At 36.6% G+C, this 21,782-nt stretch overlaps 1 protein-coding gene across 1 annotated transcript in view; it reads left to right on the forward strand.

Moving 5' to 3' along the window:
• Positions 1 to 8,359, forward strand: part of LOC149088786 (poly(A)-specific ribonuclease PARN-like) — a 107,116-nt gene extending 98,757 nt beyond the window's left edge. Inside the window, exons 18-19 of the mRNA XM_089250123.1 lie at positions 2,560 to 2,600; positions 8,037 to 8,359. Coding sequence (XP_089106249.1) covers positions 2,560 to 2,600; positions 8,037 to 8,068 — 73 coding nt within the window. The 3' untranslated portion in view covers positions 8,069 to 8,359. The remainder of the gene's footprint in view (positions 1 to 2,559; positions 2,601 to 8,036) is intronic.
• The last annotated feature ends 13,423 nt before the right edge of the window (positions 8,360 to 21,782 follow it).

Genomic DNA, 21,782 nt, shown 5'->3' on the forward strand with positions numbered 1-21,782 from the left:
AAGATGATGTGGCTCACCATTCGGGAATCACAGCCCTGTCACTGTCTTCAATATAATCCCTAACATATCTCGCGGCACTGCCGTTCTCGGAGGGAAGAGCAGAGTCGTCCTAAGAGCATCTTGGGGCCCTCAGGCTAATTGATTTTTTTAAGACCTCCCTACCTAACTAGAAATGGTTACACAGTGCCGCAACTAGATGATTTTGGTCAGTCTGGGCAAGCACACATTTTAGTACCTCCTTTTAATATTGAAGGAGAGGTTAAAGGTTTAAATTTGCACCCCTTCTGATTTCATGAAAAACCAACAATTTTTCATTATGCTCCCATTTGAGTGAGTCATGTGAGAAATCGGGTGACGTCAAAACGAGTTTCATTTTGGAACGCGTGCTTGCTAATACCTAACCTTATATATTCTAGAAACCTTGATCCAGAGCATGACTGCGCTTCTTTATTACTATTACCATCTTACAAGGCAGGCCGGTGCTGCCATCTATAAATGGTATTAAGTAGTAGATATATTACAGACAGTAATCGATATGCTCAGTGCAGACGGTGTGAAGATATGCTCAGTGCAGACGGTGTGAAGATATGCTCAGTGCAGACAGTGTGAAGATATGCTCAGTGCAGACAGTGTGAAGATATGCTCAAAGCTTCTAGATTACACTGGAAAATCTCTTTTAACCTTTAAAAAGTGGCGCCATTTAACTTAGTACTATGAAATAGAATTCTCTGGAAACTTTTGTCCCTTGAAGGTTTGACGAGTCTATAAAAACAATGCAAAGAATAGAGTGAGTAGTCTGTTGTTTGACTTTGTATGCTCAGTGTGAGAACTCTAATTGTCATGTAAATAGCTTTTTTTGAAATAAATGTGTGATGTATTGCAAATGGTTCCTCTGCTTTTTTCAAGGACTTGTGAGAAATTATCCGGAACAATATAAACAAATCTCAAAAACAAACATCAATCCAAGCTATGTGAATGAGTTTGATCAATAAAATTTATCTGACTACCCCACAGACAGTGAATGGACTGGTTTTGATTAATGCAGATCTTTTCTAACCTGTAGAGCCATGTATGGATAGGCTGATGTTTCAATAAAATAGTCGCAATTCAGCTGATTCATTTGTCTGATCTGACATTTTCAAATCAAACAGATTTTGCAGATTTTAACTATGTCATAACCTTAAAAATAAGCTTGCTAATTACTCCAGACAAAATTTTACAGAGCTTTGCAATTTTGAAAAGCAATTTCTTAAATTTTATTTTCAAAATTATCTTGTAGTGAAATCATGTAAATGCAACTACAAATACAAGGCCACAACAGGCAAAATGCCCAACATTGTGGCTGAGAAGCAAGGGATATTCATATTTCTCCCCCTTTCTTATCTGGAACCTGTAAATCTTCTTGTACTTCCAAAAATTTTACGAAATGTAACTTTTTTTTATGGAAAATCTTTATTCGCTATACTTGGTGTCAGTGGCACAATATGATACTAGGTGGCTACTTTTACGATATAAAAATGAAGGTTTTATAATGACTGATTATGCCAAAAACATGACAGTTAACCTCTTTGCAACATGTTTAATCAAATGGCTCCTTCAGATAAAGTGTAACGTAGAAGGACATGCGTTTTGTTGTGTGCAGAGTTTCTCCAACTTATTTCTATGTATGAAATTCAGTACATCCACCTCATTGTATCTTAATAGCTACTGGTGATACTCGAGTGGCAGGTTAGCCACCCTTGCTCTATATCAAGGCTGGACAAAACCCAAGTTGCCATCATAAAAAAAGTTTCATTTAACCCTTTAATTGGCAAGCATTGAAATATCCAGAGAAGGAAAATTTTGAGGGTTTATATATCAAGCAAATGAGGTACTCTGAATGCTATTACATGACAAAAAAAAATGTATTGTCAACATAAAAATATTGGATGTTGCACGTCAGGGAACACACTGTATTTATATTATTGTTTGCCACCTTACTTTTCTATCATTGTTGAAGAAATGCATAATAAATATTTCTCCTCCATGCATGGAGTATTTCAAAATGCAATGATCAAAAATCATTCTTGCTTGGCTTGTCGAGAAATAGGAGATGTATCCCTGAGCCATTCTGCTGGTAATTATAGAAGCAGTCCTTAAGTAAAAATTGAAAGTTTAGGAATTGCTTAGAAACATCAATGTCGAAATGAGCTCAAAATATAAAATGTGCTTACTTGAAAAATATAAGAAAACCATATTGCTTGAGAGCAACAACGTCAAATAAAGGATTAAATTTCCACCTAGCTTCATGAATTGAAGAACAAAATCTATGTTCTACATCATAGTTTCGCCAACATTTTTTGCCCTATCACCCCCTTCTTCAGAAATTTTTTTCTCCCATCGTAATCTAACCCATAGGATCCTATGTTATACCCGTAGCTTTTACTGCCTCCCGGGGCGTTAATACCCAAGTTGTGAATCACTGTTCTAGATATATAAAAAAATCTGTTATACTGATAGTTTGAAATGTATTCAATGATTTTCCCATATCTAATGAATGTGTTATTTGTTTTTATTCAGCTTAATTTCAGTAAGGGACACAGATCAAGCTTCTTCGTCTGGTAAGACCTGTACTTTTCTTCATACATAAACAAATTTTGCAGACTAAACTAAATGGAAACTTAATATCTTCTGCCGACGATATAGTTCTGTATGTAGAAGAAATGGAGATAGAGAGCAAATTTATTTCAAAAAGTAGAAGACCTTTTCGTAATAAATAGTTGGCTAAGTAAAAACAAACTATAAATAAATATTCAGAAAACTAAATATATTTGCTTAAAGACAAGGAACAAATAATTTTGATAATATGCATATAAAAATTCATAACCATTCCTCTAGTCAAAGCATATCACACTGTAACCGCAAAGAAATAAACAGAATTTTAGATTATAACTATTTGAGCATAATAATACAGGACGACTTCAAATAGAATTTGCACTGTGAAAAATAACTAAAAACAAACAAAATTTTGCAGCAGTATTATACAGACTTAAAAATACACTCATGTCCATAAATTAAGGATAATTCAGAATCACACGGAAATCGAAATCTAAAGTAAAAATTTCACCTGTAGAATTATCACACACATCTGCAAGAATGATATGCAAATTTCAGGAAGCCACCAGATGATGCCGATAGTATGTCACAATGACGAGAGTGTAGGGGAGGGGGTATATAAGGAATGGTGGCAAAAAAGTGAAATTGTTCACTAGAGTTCTGTAAGGCACTCAGTGCCGTAAGCGAATAGTTATGAAACCGAGGACGCATGTAGATGATTTTTTACGTGTTACAATTATCGGCCGCCTGGAATGTGGGCGTACTCAGATGGAAGTATCCGAGGAACTTGGAATTGCCCAAAGTGTCATCTCTAGGCTTTTGGCAACGATTCCAAGATAACGGAAATGTCAGTAGACGTTACAGTACAGGTCGCCCCCGAGTTACAACGCCGAATGAAGACCGGTATTTGGCAGTAACTGAGAAAAGAAGCAGACGAAGCACAGCATCCGACCTGTCTCGTCAGCTATCTGCAGCCACGGGTACCACAGTTTCAAGGCAAACCGTGTACAGACGTTTGGGAGCTATTGGTTTATATGCTCGCAGGCCTGTCAGATGTGTTCCGCTCACGGCAACTCACTGTCGGCAGCGATTAGCCCAGAGTAGAGAACATGCAACGTGGACATCATCGCAGTGGGCTTGTGTGATGTTTTCTGATGAGTCCAGGTTTACCTTGCAGTCTGATTCACGTTGGATTTTCATATGGAGAACGCCAGGTACCCGTTACCACCAGGACAACATCATTGAACGACACTTTTACGGTGGTGCAGCATTGCTCGTTTGGGGTGGAATTATACTGGGTTTCAGAACAGATCTGCATGTTCAAACCGGAACCACGAAAGCCCAAATTTATCGGGACATCATTCTGGAACAACATGTACGTTTGTTTAGGGGTGCAATGGGTGTAGAATTTGTGTTTATGGATGACAATGCCCGTCCTCACCGAGCAAACATAGTAAACTAATGCCTTGAATCTGAGGATATAACCCGTGTGGAATGAATGGCCAGCATTCTCACCTGACTTGAATCCGATAGAGCATGTGTGGGACATGCTTGGCCGACGAGTTACAGCCCGTCAACCACCTCATACACGTGTACCAAAACATTGGAGAGCATTGCTTGCTGAGTGGAGTGATCTTCCCCAAGATCAGATCGATAATTTGATACTCAGCATGCCTAGGCGTTGTACGGACTGTATTTCATCGCATGGGAGACATACAATGTATTAACCGTCATACCAACCATAATAGTAAGTTTTTGTAAAGGAGATATTTTTTACAATTGCTCCAGGGAGCAAAAACCGTAGTTTTTATGAATGGTATCATACATATACCATCGTTTTTGTTCTTTATCTTTTGTTTAATAAATGGGCTTTATGAATAAGTAATGTTTGTTTTGTTTCTGAACCTTTATTTGCCGGAGCTGGCATTATCCTTAATTTATGGACATGAGTGTACAATAGATGATTTTTTTTAAAGATATATTTTATGCATGGAATATATGATAATATATATATACTTAAAATCAGATTCACAATAAAAACTAATCCCTCTAACCAAAACAAAACTGAGTTCCACACATTATCCATAATACAAAACTATTTATATAGAATAATAAAATTTGTTATAGCAGATGAAGAAAAGTGTTGATAAAGAATCAAAATAGATTATCAACTAGATTAATAATTGAGTACCACAAACAAATTAAACTCTATTCAAAAAAAATTTTAGTTGCACTGCTCCAAAAGTATTAAATCAATATCAAGCTACTAATCATACTTATAAGAGACTAAATTATAATATTTTTTCTTTTATTTTTTATTGTTAAGTATTATTTTCGAAACACTTATACAATAGAAATATTTGTATTGAAAAAGATTTTTTCCCCCACTTTTAAAAATACATTTAATTTTTGAGCAGAGATATTTATCAAAAATATGTATATTTTCAACAATTTGCATGATCACTAATCATAAAAATTCGAAGAGATCATACCAAGAGCAGGGTATAATTATTTTAATTTGTAATTTTTATGATATATTTTTTGTATATACAAAATATAACATATTTGTATATACAAAATATAACATATTTGTATATACAAAATATAACATATTTGTATATACAAAATATAACATATTTGTATATACAAAATATAACATATTTGTATATGTAAAAATTTATATTATAAAAATTTAATTATTATGCATGTACACACATAAATGATTACTGGTTATGATAATAGAATGATAATGAAGGTTGCTTTGGAAAAATAGAAATTTAATATTATAAATTACTTTTGACCTTTTGGAAAGACAAGTCCCTTGAGGGTCACAGAGTGGTTGTAGATGTATGTCCATTTTTGTTTATCTTTATTTTTTGTGCATTTTTGTTTTGTCATCTCTGTCTTTCTTTTGAATTTTGTAACGTGGTCTGCCCAATAAAGAAACTTCTTGGCATAAAAGTTTTGCCAACTGCTACGGATTGTCTGTAGTTTCTATAGAACACCAGGGCTGAACAAATCTATTGCCTGACATGCCAGAGGCATGTAAAAATTTTAACTGGGCATATGTTTTTTTTCATCCACTGCCAGATGATAGCATATAAAATATTGATTTGGACATATATTATTTCAAGTCGGGCATGTAAAGCTACCAATAGTCATGATAAAAACGTGAAAGAGTTTTAATTTTTGTGTTTCTTATATGTACCAATGTGTTTTTTAAATAAATATATATATATGCTCGTGTTTTTTTTTAAATATCCACACATACCTGGTAAGAATTTTTATATGCTCTGGGCAATAGATTTTTCCAGCCCTGGTCCCTGTGTCTGGTAAAGGCAGTTATAGATCAGCAATGTCAACAAAGACTGGTTTCAGGTCTGATCAACAAAGAATATAGATGAATGAGGGCAAAATGTGTTCAATTTCGAGTTCCACGTTTTCACTGTGTTTTATGCCATCTATTACCACCAAAAAAAGCATGGAAAAACTATACTTCATTAACCCTTTGTTGTTCAGTGTTCCATTTCATGGAACATCCAACTTGCCTATCTTCTCAAACCGTTGAATTCAATTATAAATGAATAAAAATAGATTTACCATTTGCTTTGAACTTTCCTTTTCAGTCACAGATGACACCACCATACAAAGCAATCCATGATCTTCAGCTGTGATGCATTATTTAAAATCCTCATATTTACAAGAAATTTTGTATATTTTTTTGATATGCAAAAAAGATTGCTTGAAAAAAAAATTCTATGTTATATCATTGGCTGTACACTAAACTATTTATTCTACATTATTTTTAAATTTTTTATACAGGAAACATACGAAGAATCATTAAATAAAATAAGGTGTTCCATTAACTGGATCCTATGCCACACCAGCTGTTATCAAATTACACAACTGAATGCAATGACCAGAGGAAACATCTGTGTTTACGTTTTCTGTTTTTCTCTGTTTGGGGAGGCTATCACATGCTGTGAAGGATTGGTTGTCTATAAAAAAACAAGAAATATATATTCTGTTTGTAGGAAATGTGGTGATCCTCTGGAATTTTGTGGGGAGGTTTCAGGCAGGGATGATTTTATCATTAGCTTGAGTCATCTTTACTTAGCTGCACAAATTATTTTGCTCTCGCTGTTGAGTTTCGCTACCGTACATTTTATATAATTGTGTAGATATTTTTTTTGTATATACATAGCTTATTTTTTCTTTATTTTAAATATAATTCATAAAAAATCATATAACCAAGAATTTTTTTTTGGGGGGGGGATGGAGTGTAGAGTAGCAGGCCTCCCTGTGGTGCACCCTGAGTCCTGCTAAATCTGCTACACAGGTATAATACAGTGTTTTTTCATTCATATGCAGAAGCTTCCACTCATTTACACGCTTCACTGTGATGCTTGTTTAGACGCACTTTCCATAGCTCTGGTGGCAGGTTCCCACAGAATCAAAACGTACAGAATCTCAAGTACAATCTTTACAAAATTGTACCTGCTCACTCCTTTAGGCTTAAGTAGACAGCCTACAACTTTTTTTGTTGAAATTTCAGCTTTAAAGGGTTGTGTGCAGTAAAGGGTTAAGGGAAATGATGGAAAAGCAACACAGAATAGGAAATTCCAGAACTTGAAATATTTATTGCAAGGTTCCTGGTGACCTGGAAAGGAAAGGAAAATGTAAAATATTTGGCTAAAGTCAAGGAAATATGCAAACTGCCTTGTGATATAAATATATGTAATACGAGATGGGCCGTCTCAAGAGCATCATAGGCCCCTGTGTCAACAGATTTTTCTTGGACTCTACTTAGCAAATTCTCAAAAATTTTCAAGAGATATATTTGTGATGCCCATCTCTTCTCTTGAGGTCCTCGGGCCGTGTCCATGTGGGTCCATACGTTAAGATACTGATTATGAGGTACTACTTTCATGGCCAGGTCATAAATTTTCCATATCCTTTCTCAATCCAGAATCTGAATCTCCCTACTTAGAGAAGGTATGGTTACAGTCACACACAAGTGTTTATCAGATATCCCATTGTGATATCCAAGCTCACTTAAGAACATGATTTTTTAAAGTTATTTGCAGAAAAGAGCTTATTAGTACTGAATTTGTGGAAATTGGATTGACCAATCTTTGTGTATAATAATTATATTGGGTAAAAAATAAAATGACCTGAATAGAAAAACATTTTGGACTTATTGAACTGATGGTTAAAGTGAAAAGGCATGGTCATTATAACGAATGTGCATATAATTGCTCAACTACAACACTACCTATATTGACATGCATGCTGCTCGGTTTTAAAAATTTTTTTGTTCTTTATTTTTCATAATTTTGATCTTGAAAAAATGGTCATGAGCCCATTTTTTTATAACTATAGCATATGTTTGCATGTATATCGTAATTTCATAGTATTAATTATGATTTTTTCCTCCACAGGTTCCATGGCAAAAAAAGCTAAGTCATGCTGAATAGATTGAGCACTTAGCATTAGTGTGATTGATGGGGCAAGTCAACTGGGAATATCACGTGTCCAATTGTGATAGAGCACTAGATGCTCTTGATGGTATAATCAACCAAATTGAGGCCTCTGAACATTCATATACAAGTAAATGTGTGTGTGTGTGATGTGTAATATTAATGCAATAGAAGTATTTTTACAGTCATTGTCTATAACCATAAGCAATGAATTTTCACTTATTGCTTTCTTTATTTCATGAATGACAATGATTATTTTTGGCTGTCATTGAGTGAATAAAACATATTGTGAGTTTGAATATAGACTCAATGTTTCTTTAACACTAGTGATTTGCATTATCTAGTGATATTAGATAAAGCGGCAAACAGAATTGAGGTTATTATTGTTGGCTTTAATTGCCTCAAATTGGATAAAAAATGAAACTGTTTCAGACTTCCATCACTTCATAAATTTGGAAATTCAGTACTACTTTAACTGCCACTGTGTATACAAGGACTACTTTAACTGCCACTTGGGGTAGGGTGAGTGGCCTTTAAATATATTGTATGCACATTCGTTTTTATTTTGTTCTTGTAATTTTGTTAATATTCTCATTTCGCCTATCATCTTGTACAATTTTTTTTTTTTTTTTAATTTTAGTCTGTTTGGATTGTCAGCCCAAACACTGTTTAGCACCACTACCTGACGCCAGATATCCTGGAAAATGGATTAAATTTCATGGTAGACCTGATTCTATCCTTAGGCCCCTTTCACACAGAGCGGACGCGGGTCCGCATACCCTTCACACGAGCACTAAAGATGCAGGTGTTTCGCCTGCATCTTTAGCTTGAAATTCGTGCATAAAAACTATTTTTTTACAATTTTTGTAATTATTTTTCTCCTTCACCCCTGATTCAGGACCTAGAAGCATTCTTTGGTGATTTAATCTAAAGCCCCATAGAATATGGGTCTAAAGATATCTTCATTCCGATCCTCACAAGTAGGCGATGGGAGAAAATATCTTAAAATATTTTCAAAATATTTTGAAAAAAAATGCCTTCTCGGAAAAATATGAAAGAAAAATTCCAAAAACATCCAATGTTCGAAAAATCCAATCCAAAAACATCCAATGTTCGAAAAATCCAATCCAAAAACATCCAAAACATTCTATGTTCCAAAAAAAAAAAAAAAAATTCAGGAGATATCAAAGCATTTGCAAGTAGAAAAAAAGGGAGGGGTGGAGATTTTCGAAATGTCTGTGCTTAGAAATATGCACATCACAATTCTGTCTTAGGCCGGGATTACACTATAAAAGTTTTATAAAAGTTCGTTAATAAAACGTGAAAAATGCGACCAATACGCGGATCAGTTAAGTTCGCTCGAATGCAACCGATGTGCCTATTGGGTGAATTTTTAAACTTCTATAAAAGTTCTTTCATGAAACTTTATAGTATAATCCCGACCTGCCTTAAGTCCGGATTACACTATAAAAATTTTATAATAATTCTTTTAAAAAAAGCAACTAATAAATTTATTAGTTGCTCTTTTTTAGTTTTATAAAATAACTTTCATAAACCTTTTATAGTGAAATCCCATCCTCAGATTAGTCACTTCTGAAATATAAAATTTCATTTTTTTAAGTTTATAGACTGAATATCGAGTAAAATAAACTTGTAGGTTTCGGGAGAACCACCAAAAATATTCAATTGCTAGGGGTCTTCAAACGTCTTAATCTGGCCCTGAGTGAACACCGTATGTGGATAACATTGTTTAATAAAAGTATTTTTTTAAAGTTTAAAAAAATTAAAAGATTAAAAATAAAAATAAAAAAATATTTAAAATAATATTTCAAATATTTATATTTTTTAAATAATTTTAAAAATTTAAAAATAAAAATAAAAATTTTTAATTAAATTTAAAAGTTATTAAAGTATTTAGTCAATTAAATATTCGTAATGAACAGAACAGCTTATAATTTTGGTCCTGTCAGGGTTTTGTTGTATAAAATTTTAAAGTATGGACAAAAGGCAGTTAAAGTTGCTATATCTCAATTTCAGAAGGAAACAAAGGAATAGATGTACGTGGTTACATCATATTTGATGAACAGGGACCCTCATATGGTGTTTTTAAGGGTATTTATGGCAAAATAATTACAAAAAATTCGCGCAAAATTCAGTTAAAAAGTATCCAAAGATGCGGACGAATTCGCTCCGCATCGTATGAATAGCTCGGAATAAAACCTATTGTCAAAATTTCTATGTGCGGATGCGGAGCCCGCACTTCGGTTTTGACACATGTGGATGACGTCCGGACCCGCATGAACATTTCCTAGGTGTGGAGATATTTTGGCTCGTCTGAAAGGCTCTGTATATTTGAATTGTTAAAGCTTCTTCTGGACCCGCATCTGCTCCGTGTGAAAGGCCTCTTACAGAACTAAATCCACTGATCTGGGCCTCATGAAGGCATTAGTGTACAAGGAAGTCCTACGATATGCAATACAACATGCTATAACACTCGATGCAGCACATGCACAACAATTCGCAGTAAAAAGAAAATGCAATGCAGCATGGTACGTGATGCATCATGATGTAAAATGCACCTCAATATGCATTAACAGCACTATACTCATGGCAATATGCAATGTAACACAATAATCACACGGTGTAGCGAAATAGTTTCAGCTATGTCCTGTGATTCTTTCATCCATTATGTAAGTCTTGGGCAACTCAAAGAAAAATTGCCAATTTCCTGATAAGACATTTATTGTAAAATTCACTATTAAATTATGTTACAATTTGTTAATTTAAAAATTAACCTTGATCTCAATGTATAAGATATGAATAGATCTCACCCATTTATGTTTATGACAATCCACACAGACTAAGCAAATCAAGATGACCTCTGGGGAATCAGACAATTAGTGGTGGGCAATTCAATCTGAATGACGGAAGTTCATGATCAAAGTTTGTTAATTAGCACATTGATGACGAAGCACACGCTATTAGCAAAAAGATCACGATTTGCGAATCAGCACATTGAAGATGTAGCTCTCCAAGACATCGGAAGTTAGTAGATGGTAAGATGACACCAAGATGATTTTGTCATATCAGGAAGATATTGCCATCACTGTTCATTGTAAGCTCTATTGAGAATCGTCATACCGCCGAAATACGGATGTAAATCACATTACGATAAGTATCGCTCACACCATCACACCAAAAACCTTGTCCGATTAGAAATATGCGAACTCCTTGAAGAACTACACAAGAAAAATCATCATTAGTGATTGATGACTACTACCTGGACCAGAGCCAGAGTAGTTTGAAGCCCAGAGAAAAATTAGGCACACAGGTTAACAACTAAAACAAAATTGTAACACATTAATAACTTATCATGAAAAGCCTCGCTGTTCAACACTTGAAACCGCTCACTAGCAAAGCTGAATGAACTACTACTACTAAACTACACACGTACCTCATCCATATTCCTCCACGGAACCTCTAACGAATTGGTACATGTTGGAATGTGCGTGTCTATGTTTTGAATCTAACGTGAAGCTTATTTCTGTGTAATGCTTGTTATATAGTGCTGCCATCTACCACATATTTTTTGAACTATGAGTGAAGTGTAATGTTTGAAGATTTTAGGGGCTGTTCAAATATTACATAATCAAATTTTTAGCCATTTTGACCTCCTCCCTCCCCCCCCCCCCCATTCAGCACATGTAGAAATTGATGGTGTCACTCCGTGGATTTGCATACAGACATGTGGATTTGCTTTGAACATTATTACGTTTTGGTGGCAACAGTCTCAACAAGATGGAGGAAGTTGATCAGGCTCTCCCCACATTGCTTACATGGTTATGATAATTTGAGATTATGGAATTATGATAACTTAATGGAAGCTCGTGGGTACCTCCACCCGGGAGACAAGGTAATAATACATTTCAGTATAATATATATATATATATATATATATCATCCCCGTATGGCGAATCACATTCGCCGGGTCGGGGTAAGTAACTCATATATATATATCATGACATTTTGCATAAATAAGAAATATACGATAATAAATCTCGTGACTCAACTTAGGGAACTCAACTTCCACTTAGTTTTAATGGAACATGTGAGCCCATAAGGCAATATGTTACATACCCCCTCACAACAACAAAAAAAATTCAAGAATTTTTTGGCAACATCTTGTCAGAGACAATGGAGTACTGAAAAGACCTACCATTAATCACTACTAATTAACTCTTATATTACAGTTACCATTAGAAGAGAAATTATCCGTGGACAACCAAGTGTCTTTCCCTTCCACAAAATCGAACTTCAAAATTACTATGAAACTTGTAACTGTCAGGAGAATAGTAATAAATTTCCACTCTGGGCTCTTTTTTTCTTTTTTACCAGGACCCTCTGCCAACCCTGTTGGATTGTAATTAGAAATTTTGATAAGTCAATAAACATACCTGACCCAGCCAAAGCCATACAGAAAACTGATATTCATCATTGCAACCGTAATCCTAATATAGCACTAAACAATCCAAACAATAGATTGTAACTTAAAGCACTTAATTTTTGGGTCCAGTCTTGGCCAGTAAATCAAAATAATCTATATCTACACATTATATTCTACCAATTCGTGAATATTAAACAATTAAAATAAATCCAAATGTTATAAATATATCAATATCAGATCTCATTCAAACCAATATTCTGTGTAAATAGCTAAAACTGCACCAAATATTTCTTTAACAAACTCCTTTACTTTCTTTCTTTTGTACAAAGTAAGTATTCCTATTTGACGTGCACTTGGAATAAAGACAACTTGTCTTTGCCGGTTCCAATATGTCAAATATAAGGGGTGATCAAATGAAAAGGTACGAAACGACACGGTGGGTACAAATGTAGACTTTATTCAAAATATACACCATAGGCCTGAGCACAACGATCCCACTGATGAACAAGCCGCAGGATTCCTTGTTCCCAGAATTCCTGTGGCCGTGACCAGACCCAGTCCTTCACAGCATCCTTGAGTACGTTGTCCGAGTCGAAGCGCTTCCTTTTCAGGTGTTTCTTCAGTGGACCAAACACATGGAAATCGCAGGGCGACATGTCCGGACTGTAGGGCGGATGGTCCAACGGCTCCCACTTGAACTTGGCCAGTTCCATGTGTGTGACTTTGGAGACGTGTGGACGCGCGTTATCATGGAGCAGAACCACACCCTTCGTGAGCAGCCCCGGTCTTTTGTTCTTGATGGACCTGCATAGGCGTCGGAGTGTCTCACAGTACACATCGGAGTTAATGGTTTTTCTGTGCTTGAGGAATTCCACAAGTAGCGGACCTTGAATGCCGAAAAAGACGGTGAGCAACACCTTGCCTGCTGATGGCACAGCTTTGAACTTTTTAGGGGGAGGTGACGACGCATGCTTCCACTGCATGCTGTCCCGCTTTGTCTCTGGCTCGTAGTGATGGCACCAGGTCTCATCGCCTGTGATGATCCGCTCCATGAAAGCGGGGTCTTCCTGATACCGAAACAGATGTTGCAGTGCTAGCCCCATACACAGTTCCTTTTGCTGGTCGGTGAGCTGCTTCGGAACCCAAGCGGCACACACCTTCCGATATCGCAACCTGTCGTGAACAATTGTCCACACGGTTCCATAGCTGACATCCACCTTCACCGCCAACATTCGCAATGTGACACGCCGATCACTTCTCACTAGGTCATCCACCTTGTCGATGAGATCGCTCGTGATGACAGTGTTTGCCTGGCCTGGTCATCACCCACACTCTCACGGCCTGCACGAAAACGGGCACTCCATTTTCTGACAGACTTGTCAGAGAGACATTTCTCCCTGTAAACTGTCACCATCTGGCGATGAATAGCTGCCGGTTTCTCACCTTCCGCTGTCAGAAATCGGATAACACCTCGCTGCTCCTCAATCGTCGAATTTTGCAACACGAACACCATCTTATCCTCATACGGATGCTGCTTTTGATAAGAGCCTCTGCTCTCTCCTGCGCATGCGGACGGCTGCGCATGCTCCGATCCCAGTCAGAGACTCCAATCGCATCCCGAGATGTCTCGCTACGTTATCCCATGGCGGAATATGTAATATTTAACTGTTACGTTTTTACGTCGTTTCGTACCTTTTCATTTGATCACCCCTTGTAGATAATGATCCGACCATCTCTAGTCTGACAAAAACACAAGAATTATTTCTTTTATGGTACCATCCCTGGTAATAGGGTATAGCACCATGGTTTGTGAGTATTTGATTCAAGAAAAAGTCACCCTGTATCTCTTAACACAGAAATAACGAAAAAATGTGTATGTTCTCCTCCCATTCTCTGTCTGATTCCATTGTGTCTGCCATTTATCCATTGTACATTTAAAGATCTTTGTCTTTAATATCCTCTTAGTCATCTTAACCGTTTCTTTCGGTATTTTATTGTCAGATGTTGCTATTGTTAATCTAGTAGTCCCCCAATAGTATTTCACTTAATTTTGTTCACCCCTCAGAGTGTGTATTGTGTTACATATGTGTGGCAACGTTCTTTTTGTTTACCTTTTGTAGTTTTGTATTCTCTTTGTCTTTCTTTATGAAGGTACTACCATTTTTCTTGTCTAAATAAAATATTTGAAGTTACTTTAGGTTATGGGCCCAGTTCTCGCTTAATGCAAGTTAGTGAGTTTGAATAAATATATTAAAATGAAAACCACCAGAGTTTCAAGTTGTATACAGCCACTATCCAAAGAAAACTATGACACCTGAAAGGTTCAAGCACAAGCTTTATTTATTAAAAGTAAACTGTGGGATTATGCGAATGGGAAAATCACAGAACCAGCTGAAGATGAGGAGAGACAAAAATGGCTTGACAAAGATCTAGAGGCAAGATCTGATTTGTTGCTTATCATCAGTCCTACAGAACTAAAACAAGTAAAAAATTATGTTACATCCAAAGATGTATGGGATACACTAAAAGGTATCTATCAAAGTTCTGGTCCTGCAAGAAAAGCAACTTTGTTAAAAAAATTGATATTATTAAAGATGCAAGAGAAAGCTGGTGCAAGAGAGCATCTGCATTTATGGACACTGTAGACAAATTGATAGATATGGATGTTACAATCCATGATGACCTGCTGTGTGTAATGATGTTATACAGTCTTCCAGAATCATTCGAGAACTTTCGGGTTGCAATAGAGTGCAGAGATGAATTGCCACGACCAGAAGACCTGAAAATAAAGATAATTGAGGAAAGTGAAGCAAGGAGCTCGCATTCCAAGCTGAAAGGCAACCTGAAGATGCATTTTATGGAAAAGGGAAACCACACCACAGGTTTCAGCATACAAAAGCATCAAGTGAAAAAGAAACACGATTTCGATGCCACAAGTGCCAAAAGCCTGGACATTTTGCTCGGGACTGCTGGTCAAAGAATGTGAAAAAAGATAATTCTTCCTTCAAAGCAGAAGAGAAGTGTCTGTCATCACTTGTAGACAAACCACAAGCCAAATCATCCTGGTGTTTGGATAGGGTGGAAGCACATCTCACATGTGTTGTGATGAATCCAGTTTCAAAAATCTCATCGAGGACCATGATACTGGAATGATAAATCTAGCGGTTGTAGGTCAAAACACCAAATTCCAAGGAAAGGGAACTATAGAACTGAAATCCAACAGAGACGCTACAGTTACATTGAAGAATACGCTGTATGTTCCTGAACTGATGACAAATTTATTATCTGTGAACAAAATCTCTGAATATGGAGGAACTGTCATTTTCAAAAGGAATGAAGCTCTTGTTAAAAACCAAAAAGGAGAAATAGCTTTGATTGTACCCAAGAAAAATGGTCTGTACACATACGATGCTAGTAATCGACCAGAAAATTCAAGGTATACAGCAGACTCCAAGATCATGACCTGGCACAAGAAACTAGGTCATATCAATGAAATCGACCTGAAATCTGCACAACGAAACAATGCAGTTCAAGGAATGTATTTTAATCTGAATGAAAAACTGAATGACTGTGAAGCATGTATTCAAGGAAAGATGACAAAAGTCCCATTTGAGAGAACAGATCCAAAAGAACTGGACTTGTTAGAGATAGTGCATTCAGACGTTTGTGGGCCGATGTGAGTAACATCTCCTGGCGGATCAAAATACTTTGTAACTTTTATTGATGAAAGTTCCAGATATTGTAAAGTGTACTTCCTAAAACACAAAAATGAAGTGCTGAAATTCTTCAAAGAATGTAAAAATGAAGTTGAAAATCACACTGGCAAAAAGATCAAACATTTGCAGAGTGACAATGGAATTGGAGAATACTGTAGTACTGAATTCAATGATTTCCTAAAAGCATGTGGAATCAAGAGAAGATTATCTGCACCATATACACCAGAACAAAATGGTCTAGCTGAGAGGAAAAACAGAACTCTTCTAGATAAAGCAAGATGCATGCTAATTGAATCTAAAGCTCCACCTTCACTTTGGGCCGAAGCTATCAATACTGCAAATTATTTATGTAACAGAACGCCTTCAAGAGTGATTAAGCATAAAACACCTTTTGAAAGATGGCCTGGAAGAATCCCATCGGTAAAGCATCTACAAGTTTTTGGATCAAAGACATGTCCTAGACAAGAAAAAAAAAAGGTAAGTTCAATCCAAGAGGTAATGTTGGCATGTTTGTAAGTTATGCTGAATATTCAAAAGCTTATAGAATATGGATGAATAACAAAAAACAGAAATAGCCAGAGATGTGAAAGTACTGAACACTTTCTACAATGACAAGAACTCAAATAATGTTGACGACCTTCTAGAAAGAAAAGAAAAAATGTCCAACAAAACAGAATTTCAAGTTCCTGTCCCAAATGAAAATATAGGTGAAGTATTTGATGATGTGTTAAACTCTGATCAAGATGAATCCTCAGAATCTGATGAAAATCAACATATTGATGGAGATGATAAAGACCAACCTGATGGAATTGAAGATAAGAATGAAACTAAAATCCAAAGAACAAGAAGACAGCCGATTTGGTTCAATGACTATGAAATGTCAGCTTATTGTGAATTGAAAGAAGCACTCAAAAAGTCCTGATGCTCAGTTATGGATTGATGCTATGAAAAAGGAAATTATTTCACATTTAAAAAATGATACTTTTGAAATTTTTCAAAAGCAAAATTCGATGAACATTATTGGATGTAAGATGGTTCTGAAGAACAAGTACAAGTCTAATGGAGATCTTGAGAGAAGAAAAGCTCGCTTAGTTGCAAAAGGTTATGACCAACGGCCAGAACTCGATTACAATGAAACATATGCTCTTGTAGCGAAGTTAAGTTCAATTAGGCTATTACTGGCATTAGCTGTTGAAGAAGATTTGGATTTGCATCAACTAGATGTTTCTACAGCATTTCTAAATGGAGAAATTGATGAGGACATTTTCATGGAAAAACCAGAGATGCTTGAAAAACTTGTCTTTGAAATAATGCTGGAATACAGCTCAGACACTGATCAAACAGTCTTCATGAAAGCCAGAAAGATGCTTTCTGATCCGAGGAATGATGAAACACAAAGTCTGTCATTTGAAAAAGGCATTATATGGACTGAAACAAGCAAGTCATCAATGGTTCACAAAACTTGACAAAAAAACTGAAGGAACTTGGGTTTCAATCATTAAATGCTGATCCATGTCTATACTCTTCATTGAAAGGGGGAGAGAAAACTATTGTTGCAATATATGTGGATGATCTCATTATAGCCACGAATAAGGTCCAACAATTTGAAAAATTGAACTTATGAAATCCTTCGAAATGCATGACTTAGGTGAATTCCAGTACTGTCTTGGAATCCAATTCAAACGTAAAGATGGAAAGGTAATAATGTTGTGACAGTGGTTGATTTTTATTCACAAAATTTAAGAATTACTTTTTGCCTGGTGATCATATTAGTTGGGAGTACAATTTTGCGTTGTTACCGCGCCCGCAATAATCCTTTGTGTGTCGGTGAGTAATTCTCCTGAATAAATAGGCCTATGTACGATAGGCGTAAACTTCTATAGGGCCCATGGGCCCGAGCCCCCCCAACATTTTTGAAGACGCGGCTCAGCCCCCCCAAAAATTCGTATGAATATGGCTTATTCATTTTGCAATGATGAAATTTTTTTTTTTAACCAAAAGTTGTCCTAATTATGAATTAGTTAATGGAAACAATCTGCTCAAAATTTTAGTTCTTTTAAAAAATCTGGATGGTCTTCGGCTTTCTTGTTCCATGACAATACGTTTATCTCATTTCTTCCCTGCCGTTCAATCCTCAATTGCACCCTCCATCGGTTCCAATCCTTACTGCCAGAAGGCACGGCTGAGAGGAAGATTCTTTGAGGTGTTGAGGGGGCTCTTTCTTCTTTGCCTGTGGCAAAAACTGAGTGTCTCTCCTTTTGTTCACTGCGACCGGAGGACGGCCATGGCGCCAACATGAAAATAAGCCCAAAGATGCATGGTGGGGGGGAGGGGGAGGTTGAAAATTGGGAAGCAATGATATTGAAATAAATTACTCTCTATAAAGAATAGGTGCCAGAACCTAGAGGCTGAGGCCATTTGAGCCCCCCCCCCCCCCGCAATAAATTTTGTAAGGGGACTGAGCCTCCCCAGTAATTACTGAAAAAAACCATTGTGCAATGCATTCTCCCTCTCCTTCGCACACGCTTGAGTCACGTATATGCGGGAGGACCAATAACTTTTAGCCCCCCCCCCAATGTTTTTCTGAAAAATATTGGGGAAAAAAGCACGTTCTAAATGCCCATTCATAACAGATCTTGAGGACCGATGCCGAAACATTTTTCAAGCCCCTTTACAACAAAATTTGACTAGGGGTGGGGGGTAGAACATAGAATCAAATAAACAACAAGTGAATTATAATATTGATTTTAAAAAAGGAAATGAAAAATAAATGATTTTTCAAAGGTCCAAGACCAACCCCTCGACCGGGCTTTATTGGCCCATTCGTTAAGTCACCACTACATTTTAACAATGAATACAAACTATTATCTTTATAACTAAGGGATTCCTGAACTATTTATGTTCGCAGCACTCATGGAAATTTTAAATGTTGCCCAACACCTCAGCCAACGTCTTCCTAAAGAGTGTAGTCAACACCATAACCCTTGTTTTGTGGAACAGATTTGCACCCTCCACTAATATAATTTGACTGGCTCTTCGTTTTCGTAAAAATGCTCATTTAAGAAAGAAAATTGGAATTTTTTTTTGAATTTTTGAGTAGGAAAACTGAACATCCTAATCTAAATTGTGCATGTGTATCAATAAAAATTGTACAAACTGTATAATTTTTATTGATGAGGTGACTGAAAAGGCAGTGACAGCAAAGCCAATGAGGTATGTGATATCCCCGCCCCCTCAACGTTATCTCCCCATCTGGTTGGGAATTTCGAAGATGAGAAACGAAACTAAAACTAATTCAATAAAAAGTTATCAATTAGGTCATTGCAAAGATGGCCTACTGCACATTATCGGTGGGGGGGGGGAGAAGGGAGATAGCCTACAAGTTGGCTACAAGACTCATTCATTTATAAAAAAAATATCGCTCACAAATTGAAAAGAATTTCTTCAATTTAAAAGTAAAAATTAATCTTCAATTACCTAAGGAAGCAGGTTGGCCACCCCTTTATAAATAGTGAAATGCATGCACAATATCGGTATGTAAGTGCCGCAAAATGTATCTATTTAAAATTCAATAAATCATAAATAGTCAGTCCTCGGTATAACGTCACTCGGGGACCAAATAAAAATGACCGGAAGCTGCTATAACTTGATAACGAGTAATCCCATTTCACTAATTTTGTTGGCAAGGACTATAAAAGATATGTTATAGGCATCCCCTATCCTGCATCAGGGCCTCAGGCTGGGGCCTTTGGTGGATATAGTGAATTTTTCGTGTGAAAAACAAAAAATGATAGGGAGCCCTGTTAGTCCAATACCTTCTAAAGCAGCTTGCTCTAGAAGGTGTTGGTTAGTCCCACCGTTGAGCGGGGGGGGGGGGGGCATGTTTATAGTGCGATGTATGTCTGATGATGTTAATAGTTGTGACTTTACAACGAGATCTTTGGACGAGAGATCTTTTCAAGCCTCTCTCTCGGTCATCCGTTTATAAGATTTCAAATTGAAAATTAATTCAACAAAGAAAAAATTATACATTGATAGGTTTCCTTTCCATGTTTAGCGAGGAAATTCTTTTTCTAGGAACACAGGACCATAGCGTGCCTTTTCGGGGCCCCCAGGGCACACTTTTTCTGGGGGCCCTTGGAAAGGATTATTATTATGCAAAATAAATGTACATTATTTTGTGGCGCCCAATTAGGCATGTGGCCCTGGTGCAATGCCCCGGTTGCCCCAGCCTAGTTAGGGGGCCTGTATGACCATATAGTAGTTATTCCAGACAACCAGCTTTCGCGGGTAGATAGGACAAGGCAAATCGCTTTGGGACAAGATCAAAGAAAAGCGTTGGGTCGCAATCAGGATTAACCATTGAGGACAACAAAGCACGTACTTCTGACACGGGCATCAGAAAAGAGCAGTCACTAATTTATGTTTTCTTAGCTGACGATTGTTTACTGTCTCTGTAGATCAACTGGCGACAGAAGTAGAAAATGCCATCAGTGAATCCTCTTGAATGCACTTCTGTACTATGCCTGTGACAGATACCCATTATGAGTTTAAAAAAAAGAAAAAAAAAAAGAAGAAAACTGTTCAACAGAATACACCCCAACACCCCCTCACTTGTTAACTTGGGAACTGGTTGACGGGTCTATATCGCTTCCTGTACGATCTCCTTCCTCATTGTTTGTACACCCCTCTGAAGGTAGCAATGTATTATATGATAGCAATAATGAGATGGATGTTGTAGTTTTCTTGTCAGCGGCGCTTTGACTATTTTTGTTCCACTGTAGAAATTTAGTAGCCTTTCTAGAATACAACTGCCCTGAAGCGAGACGGAGCATACACAAACACACACATATATATATAGGCGAATTCCGAACAAAGACACACACGAATGGGCAGCCAGATGTATTGGAAATTTTTCCCTGAGGAAGCGTGAGAACTTTCCCGAAATTTTCAGTCATGGATACCGCCATCTAACTGAATCATGTGTTTATAGGTGTTTAAGTAACACACATCTCTGTGTCCCTCCTTCAGGAAGCTAGCACAGTGTTACATTTTTATGTTGTCCAGATGTACTAACCATGAGAAAAAAACGAAGATAAGACATCCGAAATGTTCACAAAAGATGAATTCGGCTGGTCAAATCACCATTTGAACTATGCCGAACTATAGTAGTTACAAAAGGTAATTGCCGACAAATGGTTGCGCACGAAGACGTGAGAAATTTTTCTGTACAGAGTTGACAATACCGAAAACAGGATTGTCATATTAACTATAGCATATAAGAAGAGGAAGAAACATCCAGTTGTTTTTGAATCCAAGTGTCATCGTTGAGTGTTTATGTTACAAATTTTCAAGTCAACGCTGATCGATCGTTGCATCCTTACTCATCCTTCATGATGAAGGAATCATCATCAAAGCCCAATTTGTAGCAGAACAACAATAATCTTGGTAAGTACAACCTCATTAGCAGTTTCTCTAATTTTTTGGGAATTTTGCGATTGCATAAAATGTTTATACAGATATTCTTGAGGCCAAAAGCTTTTACGA

This window comes from Pholcus phalangioides, unplaced genomic scaffold (assembly GCF_987345545.1).
Source record: "Pholcus phalangioides strain wild (caught in Gottingen) unplaced genomic scaffold, Ppha-v1.0 ptg000003l_1, whole genome shotgun sequence".
Lineage (NCBI taxonomy): Eukaryota > Metazoa > Arthropoda > Arachnida > Araneae > Pholcidae > Pholcus > Pholcus phalangioides.